The sequence below is a fragment of the Arachis ipaensis genome, chromosome B4 (genome assembly GCF_059453495.1).
Source record: "Arachis ipaensis isolate K30076 ecotype BB chromosome B4, ASM5945349v1, whole genome shotgun sequence".
Classification (NCBI taxonomy): Eukaryota; Viridiplantae; Streptophyta; class Magnoliopsida; order Fabales; family Fabaceae; genus Arachis; species Arachis ipaensis.
In genome coordinates, this window is record NC_142439.1 from 128,769,557 (window position 1) to 128,789,717 (window position 20,161).

At 30.5% G+C, this 20,161-nt stretch overlaps 2 protein-coding genes and 2 non-coding genes across 4 annotated transcripts; 2 read left to right on the plus strand and 2 right to left on the minus strand.

Moving 5' to 3' along the window:
- Nucleotides 1-3,610: 3,610 nt before the first annotated feature.
- TRNAV-AAC (transfer RNA valine (anticodon AAC)) lies at nt 3,611-3,684 on the minus strand. The gene has a single exon. It is a non-coding gene; the product is annotated as a tRNA-Val (tRNA).
- Nucleotides 3,685-3,746: 62 nt separating this feature from the next.
- On the plus strand, nt 3,747-5,107 carry LOC107639781 (uncharacterized). Its single transcript, XM_016343382.3, has 2 exons — nt 3,747-3,884; nt 4,573-5,107. The coding sequence occupies exon 2, from the start codon at nt 4,581-4,583 to the stop codon at nt 4,752-4,754; it is 174 nt and encodes a 57-aa protein (XP_016198868.1). The 5' UTR covers nt 3,747-3,884; nt 4,573-4,580; the 3' UTR covers nt 4,755-5,107.
- A 996-nt stretch (nt 5,108-6,103) lies between these two features.
- On the plus strand, nt 6,104-6,187 carry TRNAL-CAA (transfer RNA leucine (anticodon CAA)). Its single transcript has one exon. It is a non-coding gene; the product is annotated as a tRNA-Leu (tRNA).
- Nucleotides 6,188-6,819: 632 nt separating this feature from the next.
- Nucleotides 6,820-11,863, minus strand: LOC107639783 (AAA-type ATPase family protein). Its single transcript, XM_088485469.1, has 13 exons — nt 11,484-11,863; nt 10,899-10,990; nt 10,755-10,774; nt 10,211-10,427; nt 10,042-10,137; nt 9,818-9,933; nt 9,631-9,711; nt 8,848-8,971; nt 8,264-8,313; nt 8,006-8,096; nt 7,730-7,765; nt 7,426-7,523; nt 6,820-7,341 (listed from the first exon to the last, which is right to left on the minus strand). The coding sequence occupies exons 1-13, from the start codon at nt 11,795-11,797 to the stop codon at nt 7,225-7,227; spliced, it is 1,452 nt and encodes a 483-aa protein (XP_088341595.1). The 5' UTR covers nt 11,798-11,863; the 3' UTR covers nt 6,820-7,224.
- Between the last annotated feature and the right edge of the window lie 8,298 nt (nt 11,864-20,161).

The following is a 20,161-nucleotide window of genomic DNA, read 5'->3' on the forward strand; positions in this document are numbered from 1 at the left end:
ATATATATATATAGTCACTCAATAATAATAATAATAATAATAATAATAATAATAATAATAATAATAATAATAATAATAATAATAATAATAATAATAATAATAATAATAATAATAATAATAATAATAATAATAATCAATAAAATTATTAGAGATTATTTTATAAGAAATTTAAGATTAAAACCATTTGATATTTTTGTATTTAATATAATCAAAAGATATACTATTTTAAAAATATGTTTGTATTAAAAAAATATGTATTTAATATAAATTCAAATTAAAATATTTTGTTTTAATACATATTTTTTAATATAAACATATATAATTTTTTTTACATAGGACATCTTTTGATTATATTAAATACAAAAATATCAAATGATTTTAACTTTGAATTTCTTGTAAAATAATATCTAATATTATTATTATTATTATTATTATTATTATTATTATTATTATTATTATTATTATTATTATTGAGTGACTATATATATATATATTATATAAGAATTTAATGAATAAATTTATTATTATTTTTGTCTAAAAAATACAAAAAATATAGTACAATATTATTGTGCAATTAATAATAATAATTATTTTATTTTATTTTATTTTTGGACGGGGGACTATTATGTCTAACAGAGAGAAACGTTGGGGATTGATTTGTACATTAGTTTTTCTTAGGGACTAAAATGTCCGTTTTTAAAATCTTTGGGGACTGATCTGGGTAATTAATTTGCCGGAAAATGAACTGGGGACTGATTTGTCTGCCGGAGTAAAACCTTGGGGACTGATCCGTGTATTAATTTTCCTTGGGGACTAAAATGTCCGATTCTAAAATCCTCGGGGATTGATTTGGGTAACTACTCAAAATTATTTTTAATAAGTACAAACACTACAATTGTGTTTGGTAAAACAGCTTTTAAAACTTAAAAAAATTATAATAAACATGTTTATCTAACGAAGAATAATTTATTTTTTAAAATTTTTTAAAATTTTATATACTATTTTAAAATAAAATAATTTTAAAATAAAAAATTCATAATAAACATAAATATAATAAATAAACTCTTTTATTTTTTAATTTTAAATTTTTATATAAGTATCATAAAAATTTATTTTATCCTAAACATCATCGTTAAAAATACTAAATTACCTAACTCAAATTGTAGAAACTAATAGTTTAAATATTTATTTGATTGTACTAATATAAATAGAGTTATTATTAGTCAATAATAAAATTTGTATGTAATCCAATGTTAATACTGGGTAAGTCCATTATCCACCTATGTATATTAGCTCACCTTTACAAATCACAAAAAATTAGACACATATCTCAAAAGTACAAGCACTTCCTGAAAATGTTTTACCAAATCCAGCCTCAGACTTACACCTTAATCTTAGTTTGCAGAATTAAACTTCAAAATCATCAATACCACTAAATTCACATACAATAAAGAAATTTAAAACCCCTAAATACTAAATAGATATGTGTTTATTCCGCAAAGCCTCTCAAAAAATTCAAATATATACACATATTGAAACCAAATAAAATAATATTTAAATTCCAAAAGAAGCCATCTTAAATTATTTAAATTTTTCATTAGTTATTTTTTCAATTCTAAAGCCACTTCATTCGTTTAAAAAAAATTATAAAATAACCAATATTTCAGAATTCCAAACAAATTCTGACCAATTGAAGAATAAATTTAAAAGATTGAAAATTGATCAGCTATATTAATTTTAAATTTTTTATAATTCAACAAACTGCTGAAATTAAACTATAAATAACAAAGACTTTAACTAACCATTCTTAGTTCAAAAAAATGGCTTTCTAAATTGCATTTTTCATTCAACATCTGCAGCAACTGCATCCAACTAAATTCATTTAATTTTTTGGAGTTAAAAAAAATTTAGATGCATCTTTCATACATGTATATATTCCACACCTTTATACAGGCAATAACTTCTTGTTTCCAAAGGGAGAAAATCTCCTCCTTCTTATCTCTGGCTCGGGCATGAAGTGGCTGCAAAATGAGAGTTAAGTATAGTAAAGTAATGAGTAGCATCTTGTAGAAAAAAATATATCACATTTCATAGAAAAAAAAAAACAAATATATCACATTTTATTACCATAATGTCAAGGTCCTGCACATGATTGAATGCATCATTGCTTTGAAAATTTCTGAGTCTAGAATACTATTTTAAAGTTGTGCCTACATAGCAGGTTTGAACATAGAAGTAAAAATACTACATGCATTCAAAGAAAAAAAAAGCATTACTATCACACAAATGAAGAGAGCACTTTTTATTTAGAAAAGAAGAGAAAACTGAAAAAAAAAGCATTACTATCACACAAATGAAAAGAGCATTTTTTATTTAGAAAAGAATAGAAAATTTTTGACATGTATAAAAGTATATTTTTCGAGTTTATTGAATGAAAAAAAAAATGTCAACAATTAATATTTTAATAAAAAAAATGCATTACACTTAAAAGAATGTCAAAATCTGGAAAGTCTCAGTAAAAATAATATACACCTTCCTCAAACTATTACTAACCCATCAAATATAAAGTTCTAAGAAAAATCATAAAAATAAAAGCACTTTTGTCCAATCAATAGATACTGAGAAACATATTAATACTCTATGGTAGTTGCAAAAACTTTACGGAGTAATAAGTTAAGCTTTAAGAAACCGTTTTGAAAATAAAGTAGAATTTTTTTTCAATAAAATTCACTTAAAGGAAGTCATAACACATTAACATATGAAAACAAAATAATTATTTTACAAAAGATCATACTACTTGTCTGATTTTCTCAATAAAATTTATACTTGCGCTTCTATTTCATATTTTTAATCGAAAAAATAGCAAAAAATCAATTAAAAAATAAATTTATCAACAAAGATAGTAACCATTACTACAAAATTGAAGTTTGAATGAAGGAAAGCTTTATAGCCGCAGTGGTTTGTTCATTTCATATCTGAATATCGGGTTCTTCACTTCTTTATACAGTCTTATGACGTACATCACAGCAAAAAATAGTTAATTCTAGGCCAGTTTGACTAAACTTCTTAAATAAGTTCTTTTGAAAAAAGGAGCTTAAAATATAAGAACTTTTATTAATAACAACTTTTAAATAAGTTATTTTGTGTTTGAAAAGTTATTATAAAAGTCTTTATTTTAAAGTTGTACATTAAATAGGAGTGATAAAATAGCTTTTAAAAATAAGAAAAGTCACATTTTTTAACTTCTTCAAAAGCTCTTAAATAACTTTTTAAAAAGTTAAAAATTTATCTAAAAAATTATATATACCAAACACTATTGATGTAACTTTTTATAAGTCAAAAGAAAAAAAAATAGCTTTTGGAGTTTTCCAATCAGACCCTTAATTGGTTATTTTTGGATTTTATTTTGTATATATAATAACTGTAAAAATTAAATTTATACATATAAGAAGGAGAAAGTAAAAAGAAAAATGTTTGACAAATAAAATTTTCAAAAATAACTCATGCAAGAGTTATTTAATATGGGTAATTACTAATGAACATGAGCAAAAATATAGTAACACATCATCATGCCTTCAGTGTGTGAAAAAGCAAAAAAAAAAAAAGAAATTGGCGTCGCCCGGACTCGAACCGGAGACCTTCAGTGTGTTAGACTGACGTGATAACCAACTACACCACGACACCATTTGATGTTGTTTACAAATACTTATAAAATAGAAATAAATATTATAATGCATCCATGAATTGAATATATCAATGTGCCTCTGGCCTTTGGAACCCTGAAAAGTGAAAACGGAAATCCCCTAAAATATTAAAACAGCTCATTCTGCCGTCGCACATTGCAGTTGCGCCAACACCCCACGCCACTGCCTCTCACAATTAAGGTCTCTCTCTCCCTCCCTCTCTCGTTGGGTTTTAGTGTATCTGTAATTTTTGAAGCCATGATTTCTAAGCATATTTTATAGAGTATTTAGTGGGATTGACCGTTTGAAAATCATGCTTTTGTAATTTTCTCATTACGAAGATGTTTATATTGTCATCATAATAAACATATTAACCTTCTTTAATAATTTTAATTTATGAAAGAAAAATAAGCAGACAAAAAATAGAATAGAAGTTACCGTTTGCCTTTGTGTTTGATGGAAACAGAATCAAATTCATGATATTCCCCACAAAACACAGATTTGATGTGATATCTTGTGGAACTCATTATCTACTGTACATTGATTTCATAGGAAATTATTGTATTTAAAGGTATTATGTTGCTGCTGTATCAAATTTCCAAAGTGTGCTTCTTGAGTTAGGGTCTTTGAGGGAAATAAAGGATCTGAAGATAAAATAGACTTTACCAAATATATGCATTATTTCACCTTTCAATCATCTAATTACAATCATTTTTTTGGATTATCATTCACACGGTAGGTGTAAAAGATAGTTGTTTTTTATTAACGTGACGAGATATAATTAAATGCAAGTGTGAATCTGTTTTATATTTCATTAAAATCAAATTCTTATTTTTAATTGTTGAAGAGGAGGGAAAAAAACTGAAGTAAATGGTTTCGTTGTGTTTAGAGTAAGGAATGGGGGACAAGAAGAAGAAGGCTCAAATGTTTGTAAAACTAGTGTCTGCTGCTGGGACTGGATTTTTCTATGTGAAGAGGAAGCCAAGGCAGTTCACAGAGAAGCTCGAGTTTCGCAAGTACGATCCAAGGGTTAACCGCCATGTTCTCTTTACAGAGGCTAAGATGAAGTGATACACCACCTTTCAGTTTCATTTCGATGATCATGGCTCCATTCTTGTAGCTGGAACAATTTAGTACTGTTTTCTTTGATACAGTGAGTTTGAATCATGCCAATCTGTGTGTTTTACTTCTCTGCCTTGTGTACATTTTCCTTAACTTTTTGAAGGTCTAGATTTGGTATTATCTTCTAGTTTGATGTTTGAATATTGTTCAATGGTGATGGATTTATTCTCCCATTTTCTTTAAGAAGACAAACATGTAAAACCAGAGAATCTAGTGCTACTTCTATGCAGTTCTTGTGGATTTTGAACACAAATAGCACTGAGTATACTGTGCAAAGAAAATGAATGATTTGCTTACCGGAATAGTTAAATTTTCTTACTGAATTCGTTAATAACTGTAACGTTGTACTTAATAGTTAATACTTACCTATCAGCATATTCAAGTTAACTATGTCTGCTTTACATTTGTTTTAGGTTACTGTGGTACTTTGTGCCAAATTGTTTTCTTTGTCCTTGATAGTCCAATATTGTGATTGCAAATTTCAATTTAGTTTTGACGGCTTGACGCTAATCACTATTGTGTTAAAGGTGATGTCGTTCCGAAGTATCTAAACATGATAAGAAACCAAGCAGAAGTTGGATTAAAATGTGTAATTTTCATTTTTTTTTAAAAACTAATAGGGGTGCCTAGTATTGAATTGAGTTAGAGTAATAGAATGGAATTTTTAGTCAAATTTGTGTTTCACAAATTTTAATTATCAAATGACTTTTATTTTTTATTTGTTAGACAAATTAATTGTTACGTCAAGTTTCTTTTATTACATGCTCATACATTTAATCAAATTCTCCTCTAAACAAGTAAGTTTTGTCAACTTGTAACAGAAGACTTAGAACAAGAAAATTGATTTGGTTAATAAAATAAATAGTGATGCCTTATTTGGTAATTAAAATTTATAGAAAATTAAAATGCCCAAACAAAATTCATTAAAGAGTGAGATTTGGCGTATTACTCGAGTTTATTTATCAAGTACTAGATTAATAAGATGAGTGTAAATTGGTAAACAATAAATAAAGTGCAATGTTGTGCATAAACAGACAAAATACAACACATTAATAATCGTTAACCTTGGCAGTTGGCATGATAAATAATTGACTTGGTGTATCCATTCTTCATCTTATCTGTCGGTATAAAATTTTCTTCTTATTTTCCCCACAAATAATACGATCACAAGAAACGAATACATAACCTTTTAAAAACATGTACAATTGTACATACATGGTTGAAAACGGATGAAAAATAAACTTAAAAACAATTGAAAACGGTATTTATATTAAAAATCGAGAAATCACTAACAAGAAGTCAGGATGGCCGAGTGGTCTAAGGCGCCAGACTCAAGTTCTGGTCTTCGAAAGAGGGCGTGGGTTCAAATCCCACTTCTGACATATTTTAACACCTCCTCAATTTTTTTAGTCTATGGATATATTGGGCTTAAACTTATCCATTTTTACTTAATATTACTCTACGATCTGTTAAATTGGACTTAATTTTAGCCCAGATTTGCACAGAGCAAGCAATAGGATGTCGTTGAAAAGACCCAAAAAATCCACGACCGAAAAAAAAAGAAAAGACCAAAAAATAAGAGTCAAGGTTGACAACCTGATATTGTTCCGTCCAAAACTATTAGAAGAGACTTCTGTCTAAATACATATATTATTAGTATTTAGTAATTAGTAATATTGTTAACAGATGTTTCTCAACAACGTAAAATGGTAGCTGAGTTTTTAGCAAGGTAGCTGCCAATATAGAATCAGGAGATCGTAACCTCGCTAGAAGCATTAATGGTTAATCTAATCCACCTTGTATATGGGATGTGTTGACAGGTTTGAGCTAGAAGAATTACCTATACTAAAAATTATAAAATAATTATCGTCGATTAAAAAAATGCTCAAGGGACAAATGGAATTTAGAAATAACACTTTAAATCACATCTTGTAACATAAATATTTATGATCAATTTTTTTAAACGGACACTTGCTCCTCGAAAAAAGAATGGGAAAAAAGCACATTCTAAAGATAAAGAATCAACGAGTATTAAAGTTATTTATTGCCATATTAAAGTTATTTATTGCCAAAAGAAAATACGCTTAATATACTTTGGCTTGGTTTACAATAAAATCAACTATAATAGTTTCAAAGTTCATATGTCGGATGGGCAACCTTGGAGCCCTAAAAGCCAAATTTATTGTCCTTAGAAAGATGTACAAATTGTACAAATGTACAAATGAAGCTCGAAATAATAATGGCATCTATTCCATTTTAGGGTAGCCATTTATAAAATTAGCAGCACCCTGATTTGATCATGATTTTAGCTACCAACCATGATAATTGATATCCTTGTCATGTTTGTTTCCGTTAAAGTATAGAGGTTTATATGCACATTCATGCATGATGATGCACCAGAGGATGAGTAAAAGCAAGTTCAATTAGAGCCAAACTCCTCATTCCAGCGTTCCAACTCTTCCCACTTGCTTTTCTTTAAGCTTGGTCTGATGACCGTCATTGCCATCTTGAAATCATTGTAAGTTAATCCTCTTACCTGGTAAAGCCAAAAAACATCATTACACAACTTATTGAGGATTTTTACTTAGTTTATATTGATAAGAACTTCTAACTAGCATGCCTGATTTGCATTAACAGTAAGAATGTTAGATCCCAGCTCTCTAATTGGCATCATTGCAGCCTCTTCACACAATGCTTGAAGATCACTTCCAGAATAACCTGAAAAGCAAAATTAACAAGCATTGGCATCATTCTTTTTTTCCAAAACAAGAAGGAAAAAGGGGAAAAGAAGAAAAAAAAAAAAGAAAAAAGAATCCCTGAGAATATCTTTCCATTCTAATATATTTTCCGCATCATGTAAGGAGGTTGTCTTTTAATTGATTGGGGGTAACTCTGATTCAATCAATAGTTCAAAGAATAAATACCTTCTGTCTCTTTGACAAGTTTTTCCAGATCTCTGTCTGTAAAATATAAATCCTAAATATGTTAGAACAGAGCAAGTAAAAGAATAATACAAGCAATTTACAAGATTTATTTTATGAAAAATGTCAACAAAGTCATTTAAGTCTACAAAAAGACAAGGAATGATACAACCCCAGCATATTATTGAACAAGAGAAAACATATGCAGTTGCACCATAGATATACAAATCAAAAGGATTTGTATTGGCAGGGAAACAACAAAGAAAGCACATAGCTTACTCGGTAATGAGAATGCTTGACCCTTGAGTTTGTGTTTTAGCAGAAGTCTCCGAACATTTTCATCAGGTAAAGGCACATAGATTCTCTTTACCTGGTCAAATTTCACAGGAAATAAAAAAAAGGAGTTTGCAAAGAAGCAGCCAAAAATGTACTTCAAAGACAATGGCAATCACCCAAATGAGACCTCACACAAATAAAAAGAGAAAAGAGAGAGAGAGAAAAAAAAAAAGAAATAAAGAAAAATCAAGTCATTCTCACCAGCCTCCTAAGAACTGCATCATCCAATTCCTGTGGCTTGTTGGTTGCACCTATATTTAGAACGGAAAGAAAACTTATGTTACTAGACTGGGACCATAGATGTACCATCAGGAAGCCATTTATCTTTAGGACAATTCTATGATGAAGAGGTTTTTGTGTGGAGAGAATGAAGAGGAGTGTATAATCTATTTTAAAAAATTAATGATGCACCTTATCTTTAATCTAGCTCGCGTGATGTAATCTAGCTAAGTTCCCTGTCCTAAACAAAAGTTTCTGAAAAATTTTAGTATGGCTGAAATTCAGGCTTATATCTGTATGATAATAAGACCATATTCTTAATGTTTGCCTTCTTCACCTAATAGTCTATGCTTTAGGATAGTTGCTTTATGACACAATGTCAAAGACTATATAACCGAGTAGTTTAGACTTTAGAGTTTGATCCTCGTGACTTCTATACCTTCAAATAAAAATATTGATTTAAGATTAAGCATAATTAGTTAACAGCATATTCGATCTAAAATCCAAATCATGCTCAACTTATTCCAAGAAACAGAACGATCAAGTAATATGGATGGAGTACTTACCAATTACAATCACAATATCATTACTATTGGAGGTCACCCCATCAAACTGGATAAGAAATTCAGATTTTAACCGTCTGCTCGCATCATTCTCATTTTCCGTTCTTGTTGACATTATACTATCAATCTGTAACCAGAAGGAGAAGAAGAGGTAGAAAGTCAATATTGTTTGAAGTGGGGGGGATATTAGCACAAAGTATGCAACAATCTTTTTTCTCATAGCATAAGACAGCCATCAAATGAGACTATAATTTTGGACAATCAATCATAATGCATGTCGAGTGATGCAGGCCACAGAATGTGCTTTGAATCCAGATAGGCTAATGTGATAAAGAAATTATCTCCACCACAAATGACTTCTGAGTAGATAGGTTAAAAGCATGGTCAAAATAGATTTCAAGTCAATAACCTACTTTAATTGGAACACAAATCAATTAGTTATGATCTGAAATCAACCAAGCCTGAAGTAAAAGTTTCTTCAAAAATGGAATACATTAGATCAAAGAGCTACTAAAAATGTTTCACAAAGAATTATTATGAAATAGTCAATTGCTTCTAAAGCAATGATAGTTGCATTGTGATTGCCTCTATACATGTTCTTTTGTACCATTTTTTTCCCTTCTCTCTTAGTTTATTTTTCTATCAAAAAAGAGAAGGGTGGAACAAGAAGAGTAATTATAATTGTGTGTGTGTGTGTGTGTGTGTGTGTGTGTGTGTGTGTGTGTGTGTGAGAGAGAGAGAGAGAGAGAGAGAGAGAGAGAGAGAGAGAGAGAGAGAGAGAGAGACCTCATCAATGAAAATCACAGATGGCTGTCTGGATACAGCAACTGAGAATAGTGTCCGGACAAGCTTTTCAGCCTCACCCACCTAGAGTACAAGCCAAGTTAAATTTCTTAATTCTTAACATGTATGCAAACATTTAGTGAGAATCAAAACTAAACACAAACAAATTAAGCTACATAAAGAAATGTACCCATTTAGATGTCAATGATGCGGAAGACACATTGAAAAATGTTGCATCTGATTCTGAAGCTACAGCTTTGGCAAGCATGGTCTTTCCATTACCAGGTGGACCGAAGAGTAGCAAACCTAGAACAAAAAGGTTTATCATTTCTCAACTTTGGCATATTTATTCTACAACTTTTACCATCATCCATCATTTAGAGAACCAGATCTCATCATGTTCTACAACCTTACCTCTGGCTGGCCTTCGAAGACCAGTGAATAAGTCTCTCCTCTTAGTTGGCAAAATAACCATCTCCATTAAAGCTTGCTTTGCCTTCTCAAGCCCAGCTGCATTTTCATGCTAAATTAAACAGTTGATATCAAATAAAATGGAGATAAGCATAAATAAATGGATTCTTACCGACATCATCCCATCTAACAGAAGGACTTCTGTCTACTATTGCAGTGTTAATCATTTCAACCAATTTTGTATCATAATTTACACCAGCTTGACTAGAATTTGAGCTTCCAACTTTATTCACCTGCCCTCTTGGTTGAGAATACCTGTGTACCACATTTTTTCTACCATTTGATGGCTTAAGTGGAACTGCAGCAGTTTGTGCAATGTTTGAGGTGCTCTGCGCACAATTTTTGGGATAAGAAAACGACATGTAACTGGTTCATTACAATCATAAAATTAGTACCCTATCCCCAATATTCAGTCATAAGAGAACATTTCATGGTTAATTTAACAAGCATGCTGAAAAGTCCCAACACCAGGTATTTCCCGTTATGATATTAGAAGAACTCATTTGTCAACTAAACAATGTTTAGGTTTTATAATCAGAAAATAAACAAGTATTATGCTAACGTCAGCTTCTGTTTAAGCAGCTTATAGCTGCAGTTAGCAAAAATTTTCAAAACAGAAAGATCTGTACTTCTAGTTTAGCTAGATCACGGCATACCTGATTGGCAGATGAGCTCCCTGAAATGATAAAGAAGGAAATAAGGGACGTGGAGGATAATGCGAAACAGTAAGCAAACGTGAAAAACTTGTATTTTGGAATGGGAAAAAAGCAAAAAATAAAAACCAGTTGCTCAATACAAACCTGCTCGTCTACTTAGAGCCTGTAATCTCTCAGAGACTTGGCCCTGCCATTTCGATATCTTCTGACGATAAGATTGCACCTTTGCTTGTTCACTGTTGAAAAAACCATAGCTTTTCATTAATAATTAAACAACAAAAACATCAGAGAATATGAAACCTGCTTTGCCATTAAATTGTAAGTTTACCACAAAGGGCAGTGATCACTGATTAGGGAATTATAAAAGGAGGCTTTGCATTGAAATATTATTAATTTAACTTTTCAATGTATTTATTTATTTGTTTGTTTTACAAAGAACTTTAATATGTATTAACTAATAAATGAATCAAAAGCCTAATCAATATTTTTCATGCTTCCTTAACTAGCACCACTGGTTATCAAATCCTCAACTTACGAAGTATATAGAAAAAATTAAGTGATGAGCTACATAAGAGCTGCCATAAGCTAAAAAGAAAAAAAAAATGCAGTTGACACAGGATTTAATCATAAAAATTGCACTCTTTTACGATTACACTATTGAAAACCCTAGAAAAATCCCTAAGAGGCAGTATTTGAAGAAAATGAAGAGTTGAGGAAAATATTGGGAACCTGGAAGTGATGAAGGAAGGGACAGGGGTAGAATGGGCTTCAAGGAGGATCCTCTGAGCGTTCTTGTAGTGAAGAATAGCGTCGTCGACCAAACCCCACTCTTCGGCCCGAACGGCCTTTGCGATCTCCTGCGTCGCCAAATCGTAGTAACCTTTGAGCTTGAAAGCCACGCGCTCGTTCGAAACCGAAGAAGGAGAAGAAGCAGCTTCCATTGACGTCGAATTAAGGTGAGATTGAGAAGAGGAAGAAGAAGAAGAAGGATCAGAAGAGAAGACGGAGTTAAAGGAATCGATGATCCCCTGAAGGAAGCTCATGCTGCTAATTGCTAAACGCGATTTTCATGATAAAAGCGATCATTTTTGGTGCGAAGCTGAATTAAGATTTCAGCATTGCTAGGAGTAGCATATTTTATGATCTTAATTAATTATTATTAATATTTTAATGTTATAAAATTATATTTAATATTATAAAATTATATATATTTTTTATAATTAAATTTTAGTAAAAATATTAATTCTTGAAATTTTTTTTAAGATATTAAATTTTGTCAATTTATTTTTTTCTAATTTTTTATAGAATAAAACATTAAATTAATCTCTCACGTTTAGATATAATTTTATTTTGGTCTCTAAAATTTTAATTATTTTATTTATGTCTAAAAAATTTAAATTAGCTTCAATCAAGTTCTACCGTCAAATTATGGTGAAATAAGTAATGGCATATTCTACATGTATAATTAACTTAACATACATGATAGACTTTACTGTTGGAAGCAAGAAAACCCAACAAAAAAAAATTAGGTTCGATAAATAAATTCAAAACTTTTAATATTGTTCATGTTCTTGTCCTTCGAATTACTAAGAATGGTTTTTCCATCGTCTTCTCAGAAGTTTGCGTAGCAGCAGCAAAACTTGCAAGAGAAAGAGGATGCATTTTTGTAGGAAAAAACCAGTGCTGTGGACATCCTCTACAGCAAAGAATTCTGGAAGAAGATTCTGGAGATGCATCAACTATCAGGTAAGTATCCTATTTTTAGTCTCCTATTTCGATTGATCAATGGTTATTAAGTGTATAAAATTTTTAAACGGTTGGGTATCCTGTTTTTAGTTTTGCTTGGATAGAAAGTGAATGACAAGACCCACAAATTTAAAGATGGAAGAAGAAAGCAAGTGCGTTGAAAAAAAATCTGCACAAGGCTAAAAGAAAATTCACCATGACAGTTACAGTCGGAGTTCTTAGATGGATAATGGTTGAGTTGTTGCTATATGATTGATATAATTATGCAAGACATATGAGCTATCATATGTTTGAATTGCTGCTAGGATTAAAGTTGTGATTTAAGGTGTTAACAATTATGTGTATCTATTTTGCTGAATTTGTCCCTCTTTTAATATGAATGTGTAAAAGTATGTGCGATAAACATTGTTAATTATTGATTAAAATGAAAAAAATGGGTTCTTGAAAATTGATATATATTTTTGACACTCTAACATTTTAAATTACTTTGTCAACCAATAACAAGAACTCTTAAAGAAGCAAACTCACATAATAATACTTTTGAAAATAACGTATAATCATTTATACGAGAAGTTTTAAAGTAGCTTCTCTAAAGCATTATAGTATCAAAAAAAGTCTCAAAATAACCATCCAAACATAATAATGCAGTCAAAGTAGAAGTCTTAAAGTAACTTCTCTTAGGTGGTCATTGCCACTTTCATTAGTCATTACAAAATATTCATAGAATATAGTACTATCAAATCATCCCAATACTTTTCAAGCCTTAAGAAGTATTTTGGCCATGTATTTCAAGGTCCTTCTAGATGGGCTATGATGTGTTATTGTGGATGGTTGGAGTTGACTATTGCTACTGGTGCACTTAGCTCTCTTGGAGGAGGTCTGTGACTGTTAGACTCCTACCTCTTGTGCATTGTTCTTTTTCTTTGGCTGAGTTTTTGTTGCTGTCTTTGATCCTGCTTTGATGCAGTTTTCAACCCTAGTTGTGCTAGCACTATTTTTAGTTGTGCCAACATTCTTCTTGAAAAGTTGAGCTGCATTTTTCTACAACCAATAACACAAAACAAAGATCTCAATAAATTGACTTTAATCCAATACATAGACTAAATTAGTTCCAATCCATATCATTAGTTCCAATTATACTTTGTTTGTCGAGGCCTCTACTTTTCGCTTTCTAGGGCAGCTTCTATTGTTATGACCAAATGCAAAAAAGTATGAGCATTTTTGTTATTGTTCTTTCCTGAATAATTTTGACAGTGGTCCAATATTTCTTGGCTTATCACTAGCCTTGTTCCTGCTCAATTTAGGGCGTCCTATTAGTTTTCTAAAGACTGGTGAAAGCACATCATCATTCTGAGTCTACTCCTACAGATTTGATTCATTAATAGAGTAGATTACATGTTGATAGTAGTCCACATATGTCTCTTTTTTATAGTAATTATTCACATAATTCTTAACATCTAAACATATTTTTCTAATGTAACTCATGGCATGCTCACAAGAATAACCTGTTAGCTTAAACTTCTTATAAGAGTACTCATGGTCCTTTAAGTTCACAACAAATTTGTCCCTATTACCCTGCGTGTTGTACACCTCATACTTGTCTCTATCTGCATAGATGGTTACACACTCCTTAAAAGCATTTTTGTTTACATACATTGTGCCAACCTCCATTAGTCCTTCATATTTTTCAAATTTTTGTGCAAAGGGTACTTCCTAAATGAGAGATCCCCTTCATCATCACTTACAGGAATTTTTCATAATTCCTCACTATCATATCCATCATCTTCATCCCTTAATCCAGCAACTACCACTTTCTCTTTTTTCTTAGTAACACTTGCACTAAATTCTCCTTCCACTCTCTCAACTGCAACACTCTATTTCATCTTTTGAGACTCCTTCATAGTTGTAATATCAACATCAAACAAATCTCCATCACTATTCCAATCATCATCACTGTCATCAAAAGCAACTTTCATTGCATTATCTTCAGAACTGAATTCACTCCACTATTTATCACTATCGGCATTATCACTGTTTGGCTGATAGTTATCATCCTCAAATTCATCATCACTTGCTGATTCTAAGCTCTCTTTTTCTACATAGTCCTCTTCTAATATAGAATATGTCCCCACACTCGTTAAAGTCTCTCCAGGTTTTTGGGCCTCCCTCACAACTTTGGCCTTCTTACCCACCTTGGCCTGTTCAGAAGATTAGGCCTTATGCACTACAATTGGACCAGACCCAACAGTCTTCACAATGGTTTCACTAGCATCACCACCATCTACCTTTTCAACTTCTTCAATGGTATAGGCTCTCCTAGCAGTAGAACCATCTTTGTGAACAACAAAAAATTTCACTATCTTGTCCCTCAGTCCAAGTTTGGCCATCTCCGTTGCATCCTTGTTTGTTCGAAGCATCCTCGGTCCTTCTTCTGTTTCTTCTGTTAGAGACTTGTACCACATTGCAACGATGTTCTCTGCCAAATAGCCTTGTTCGACTACTATCTCAGCATCCTCGAACATACTTCACTTATCTTTATCACAATAATCTATATGGAAGTCTCACCACCCACGTAATGTAATAGTTCACCATCAAACCCAAACCTCCCACCGTGGTGTATCTTGACACTAAAATAACTCATTTCCTCAACAACCTGTCAGATAAATATAAACCACTCAATAAAAATCTCACATTGATCAACAACAACAGAAAGGCATAAACTCATTCACTAGGGCAAAATAAAAAATTTCAAAACAAAACAAGAAACGAATATTAAACCCTAAAAAAATACAATCATACACACAACAACATCACATACATCATGCATTAAGATGGGAACTCCTGAAACACTTGAATACACATATCAAGGTATCGAATGGAGTCAAAAGTAAAATAAATTAATCAATTAAAGACCTCAAAAAGCATGCTTTAGTCACTTAAGTACAATTAGGAAGAAATCATAAAAACATGCAATTTTAATGAATAAACGTGAGAAAATTCGACGAATTTCACTCTTTTAAAGTAGATAAATACTATGAAATGTGGATTTATCAGGAACCAAAAGGGTAGAGGAGATTTTATTCATAACTACCTGACACGTCGTTCTTCAGGCGTTGAAGGGTTTTAAACTAACTGCACGGGTAGAACTTGTATACAAGCGACCATCAATGCCACCACTCTACATTCGAATCACAACCCTTGAATGACGATCGATAGGGTTTGTAGTTCTTTTTTGTTTCGTGCTTGACAAGAAAAAGAAGAATCAGTGTGAGTGTATGCATTCTGAGTCTCAACGCGGAAATGCTTACATGTCTATTAACTACAAACCTTTTAAACGGTCACGTCGGACACGCCGTTACTTATTTTACCATGACTTGATGGCAGGACTTGATTGAGGCTAATCAAAATTTTTTTGGATGTGAATAGGATAATTAAAACCTTAGGGACCAAAAATAAGATTAGGCCCAAACGTGGGGACCAATTTAGTACTTTACCCTTTTTCATAATAGTAGGTGTTTCAAAGGTTCCTTGAAATTGGGTTGCTTTGAACTTGAATGTGAGGTCCAAACATCTTTGGGTGGTTTGTCCGACGTCTTCGTCTGCTGTGTGCCACCGTCTGACGTCTTGTATACTTCTCCGATGTTTAAATTAGCAAGAGTTTAAACAGATTTTTAGTAGATTGGGTTCGAAGTATACATGAGAGTGTTAGGATATTTTATAGACGTAGATGTAGAGTCAATAACCACCTTCTAGAATAATTCCACTTTTAATGGTAGATAAATGTCCCATTTTGTTAGGGATGTTGTTGAGATCTCCCTTCTAAATAAATGAGAGAGGTTGTATGAGTTAGTTACTTATTCGGGTAGGTAGGACTGGTGATGGCATTGTTGGGCCCGACCTCTATAAGGTCGAACAGGTGCCGGTGAAGCTCTTATATCTTGATTGGGCTTTACTTACTTTGGGTCTGGCTGTGCATTGGTCAGGGTATAAACAGTAGGATTGCTTGTTATGTGAGTCAAAGAGCATGATTAACAATAATTAATGAATTGGATTTGTCTGGTGGTTAACTTACTAGTTTGCTTAATCAAATGTTGGAGTTCGAATCTTATCTTGTATATGCAGCAACCCATTAGCTAACAAGAAACTCTTAAATGGAACTTCAAGTCCTGCTAGATTATTCCTTGGGACCTGTTGGATACTCGGATTAGAGGATACTGTAAAAAAAAAACAATGTTGTTAATTGCTACTTGTTTGAACTTGATTATTAAATAAAAAAAAGAGTAAAAATTTATTTTCGTTCCTATTCTTTTTTAATTTAGACCATCTGCACCTTAATAATTGGAAAATGACAATCTGCTCCTTATCTTTCTTTTTCGTTAGACTTATGAGCTCTTCTATGATAATTTATGATAAAAAAAATAGCAAAAAATGCTTACGTATGACATTAATTTGTATAATTTGACATTCACCTATTTTACATGAATGATAACCATTTAATTGAGACTGTTTATTGCCTATATAATCATCAAAATGCTATAAAAAGATGATAATCATTTCATTAGGACATCGTTTTGATGATTATATAAGAGCTAAATAGTCTAATCGAATGGTTATCATTCACATAAAACTGATAGTTAGATCATATAAGTTACGTCACACACAAACATTTTTTCGTCATTCTTTGCCAAAAATTCTTATAGAAAGGCTCATGCGTCTAATAAAAAGAAAATAAGAGCTCATACGTCTAATGAAAAAAAAATAAAAAAAAATTGTCATTTTTCAATTGTTAAGAATTAAGATACGATATACGGATTATCTAAATTAAAAAAGAATAGAAATCGAAAAAAAAATTATTCTAAAAACATTTAATGTCCTTTTAAATGTTAGTGAAATTTTAAATCGTATGAAGTTAATCATATTCTAATCGATAATTTTACTAGTGTTTAAATTTAAGTTTAACTAAAAGTAAATTATGATCTTTTTTCTTGAATAAACCACTCTTTCAATTATTACGTCACTATCAAAAATATAAAAGATTCACATATAATTGTTTTTTAATAAACTGCTCTTCTAATTATTACATTACATCAAAATCTTATCTCTAATATTTTTTTTACAAAAATATATCAAATATTGTGTTTTAAAATATTTCAAGTATATTTTTGTTACTAACAAATTTGAAAAGTACTATTTATTTTGAACGATTTGATCATTCAAAAACATTTGTGATTTACTTATTTTTCTTTTAAAGAAAAAAAAATCCGAAAGCGAAGATTCAGAAATAAAAAAAATAAAAAATCAGACAAAAACAAAGCAAAGTCACAAAAAAAAAAATTTACTATTTCGAATTATAATTCGTTGACCAAATTTACTATTATTATTATTACTATTATTGTTATTATTGTTGTTATTATTATTAAAAAAAATAGACAAAAGTACATCCAGATTTTTATACGGTGGATAGATGTATTTTTTAATTTTTTAATGAGTCATTTGCACACACGAATATAAAATTTTGTTGTCAATTCTACCCTTCTGTAGCTTGAGTAATTTTAATTTTCCGGCGATGGTGGAGGTCAGGTAGCACAGTCAGTGACGGATCCAGAAAATTTTGTTAGCAGGGACAAATCATACATAATAAAGACAATAATTTTTAAGATAAAGTGTACTTTTTGTTTTTAATATTTGCATTTTTTTTTTAAAATACATCTAATGTTTAGTTACATTCAATTTTGTCCCTAATATTTTTTATTTGTGTCAAAATTATTCCTAAACTTCGACTTATATAAATGTTAGGAATAAATTGAAAGTTTGTAGGGATAGTTTTGATACAAATTAAAAACGTTAAAAACAAAATTGAATAAATAAAAAGCATTAGAGAAAAAATTAAATAAAATTAAACGTTAGAAATATTTTTTAAAAATGTAAATATTAAGACAAAAAAATAATTTACCCTAATTTTTATAATTTCATAAAAAAATTAAAATATAATATGAATATAAAAGAATCAACAAACCAATCATAGAAAAAAATATTAATAAAATTTTATTGTACAATAACCATTAATCAAAAAATAAAAATATTACACAATAGTATAATTACAAAACAAATGAAATATAATTTAATAAAAGAAAAATTATAAAAAGATAAAAATAAACTTTTAATTAAATCAAAAGAAATTAAAAAAATATTAAAAATAGAAAAATAGGAAATTGAAAGAAAGTAAAGAAAAATAGCAGCAAAAAAGTTGATTTTAGGAATAATTAAGATTAGGGTTACTTATTTTGACTTTTCATTCTTTTATTATTATTTATTTAATTACTTTTTTTTATTAAATAGTAAAAATCAAATTTTATATATTTATAACATCAAATTTAATTAAATATTTTTCAATAACATTGAATTGTGAAGAGTGGGGTTAAAATTATTTATATAATGGGGGCAATTAAATTTTAATACTATATACTACTTAAGAATCTTATAAAACTCAATGGGGGCACTTGCCCTCACAACCCACCATATAGATTCGTCCCTGGACACGGTATTGTATGATGTGATCAATTTGAAGATTAATAGAATTATTATATTATTAAATTTATTGAAATAAATATAAGAAAATGGCACAATAGAACCGCTGTACATCCTCTTCCTTCTCCCATTTTTTCGAACCCTAAAAACCCTAACGTGAAAAAAAATTCTTCCTTCATTCTCTTCATTTTCCTCTATACATCTTCTTTCTGCCTGTCGTAATTGGGATTTGTAAACTCTAATGTATCAAAATGTCACGCTCTCAATGAAGGAAGAATATACCTCTTGCTTTTGTGCCAGTGGTTGTGGTGGCTCGTCTTCTACCCCAAAAAATAGGAAGAAGAAGAAGTTCAGCTACAATAATGGTCTGCTACAGAGTGAAACCCTGGAAGATTATTTTTTTCGTTGAGGTATGTGAATTCTGATTTTGTTTATGAATGAGAGGAATCAAGCTCCAAACGAGGAACAAAGATCTTTGGTGCCTCATTCCTTCCTTCTTGCACAAACCTTTGACCAGTCAGTGCTGGCCTCTTATTCGATGCTCTTCTGACTGTTCTTAGATTGCTAGGTGGGAACTTCATTCTGACCTTGTTGGGAACCATTAGGATGCTGGGTTGTGTTTCAATTGACGTTTGGGATTTCGGGTTGTGCCATTGATTGGGTTGTAGGAGCAGGATTGAAGAAGCTGGCTTATGAGTTTAATTGCAACTTTGGTTCGTTTGTTTTCCATCCTGTGTTAGGATTCGAAGGAATTGGAGAAGGAAGAGGATGAACAGTGGTTTCATTATGCCCTTCTCTTGTAAATATTTCAACAAATTTCATAAGGTAATATTTCTATTTTTCATTGTGTCATCCCAAATTGTCTATATCACACAATACTGTGTTATTTGGCCTCCATCACCACCAAAAAAATTACTCAGGCTACAAAAAGGTAGAATTGATAACAGAATTTTATATTTGTGTGTGCAGATATCTCATTAAAAAATTGAGAAGTACATTTGTTTACGGTATAAAAATTTGGTATACTTTTATCTATTTTATCTATTTAAGGAATGTGTTGTTCAAATTCTCTCTAAGAGATAGTGAGCAGTTTCAAATCTAATTAAAAAATAAAAATAAATTTTAAAAAAATT

Bases quoted from the DNA above. Each gene is read 5' to 3' on its own strand.
- LOC107639783 (XM_088485469.1), bottom strand. From the start codon at position 11,797: ATGAGCTTCCTTCAGGGGATCATCGATTCCTTTAACTCCGTCTTCTCT. The intron at 7,524-7,729 runs GTATTTATTCTT...TTTGCTTTTCAG, and splicing joins ACTTGTCAAAGAGACAGAAG to GTTATTCTGGAAGTGATCTT. The intron at 7,342-7,425 runs GCATGCTAGTTA...TGGCTTTACCAG, and splicing joins TTACTGTTAATGCAAATCAG to GTAAGAGGATTAACTTACAA.
- LOC107639781 (XM_016343382.3), top strand. From the start codon at position 4,581: ATGGGGGACAAGAAGAAGAAGGCTCAAATGTTTGTAAAACTAGTGTCT.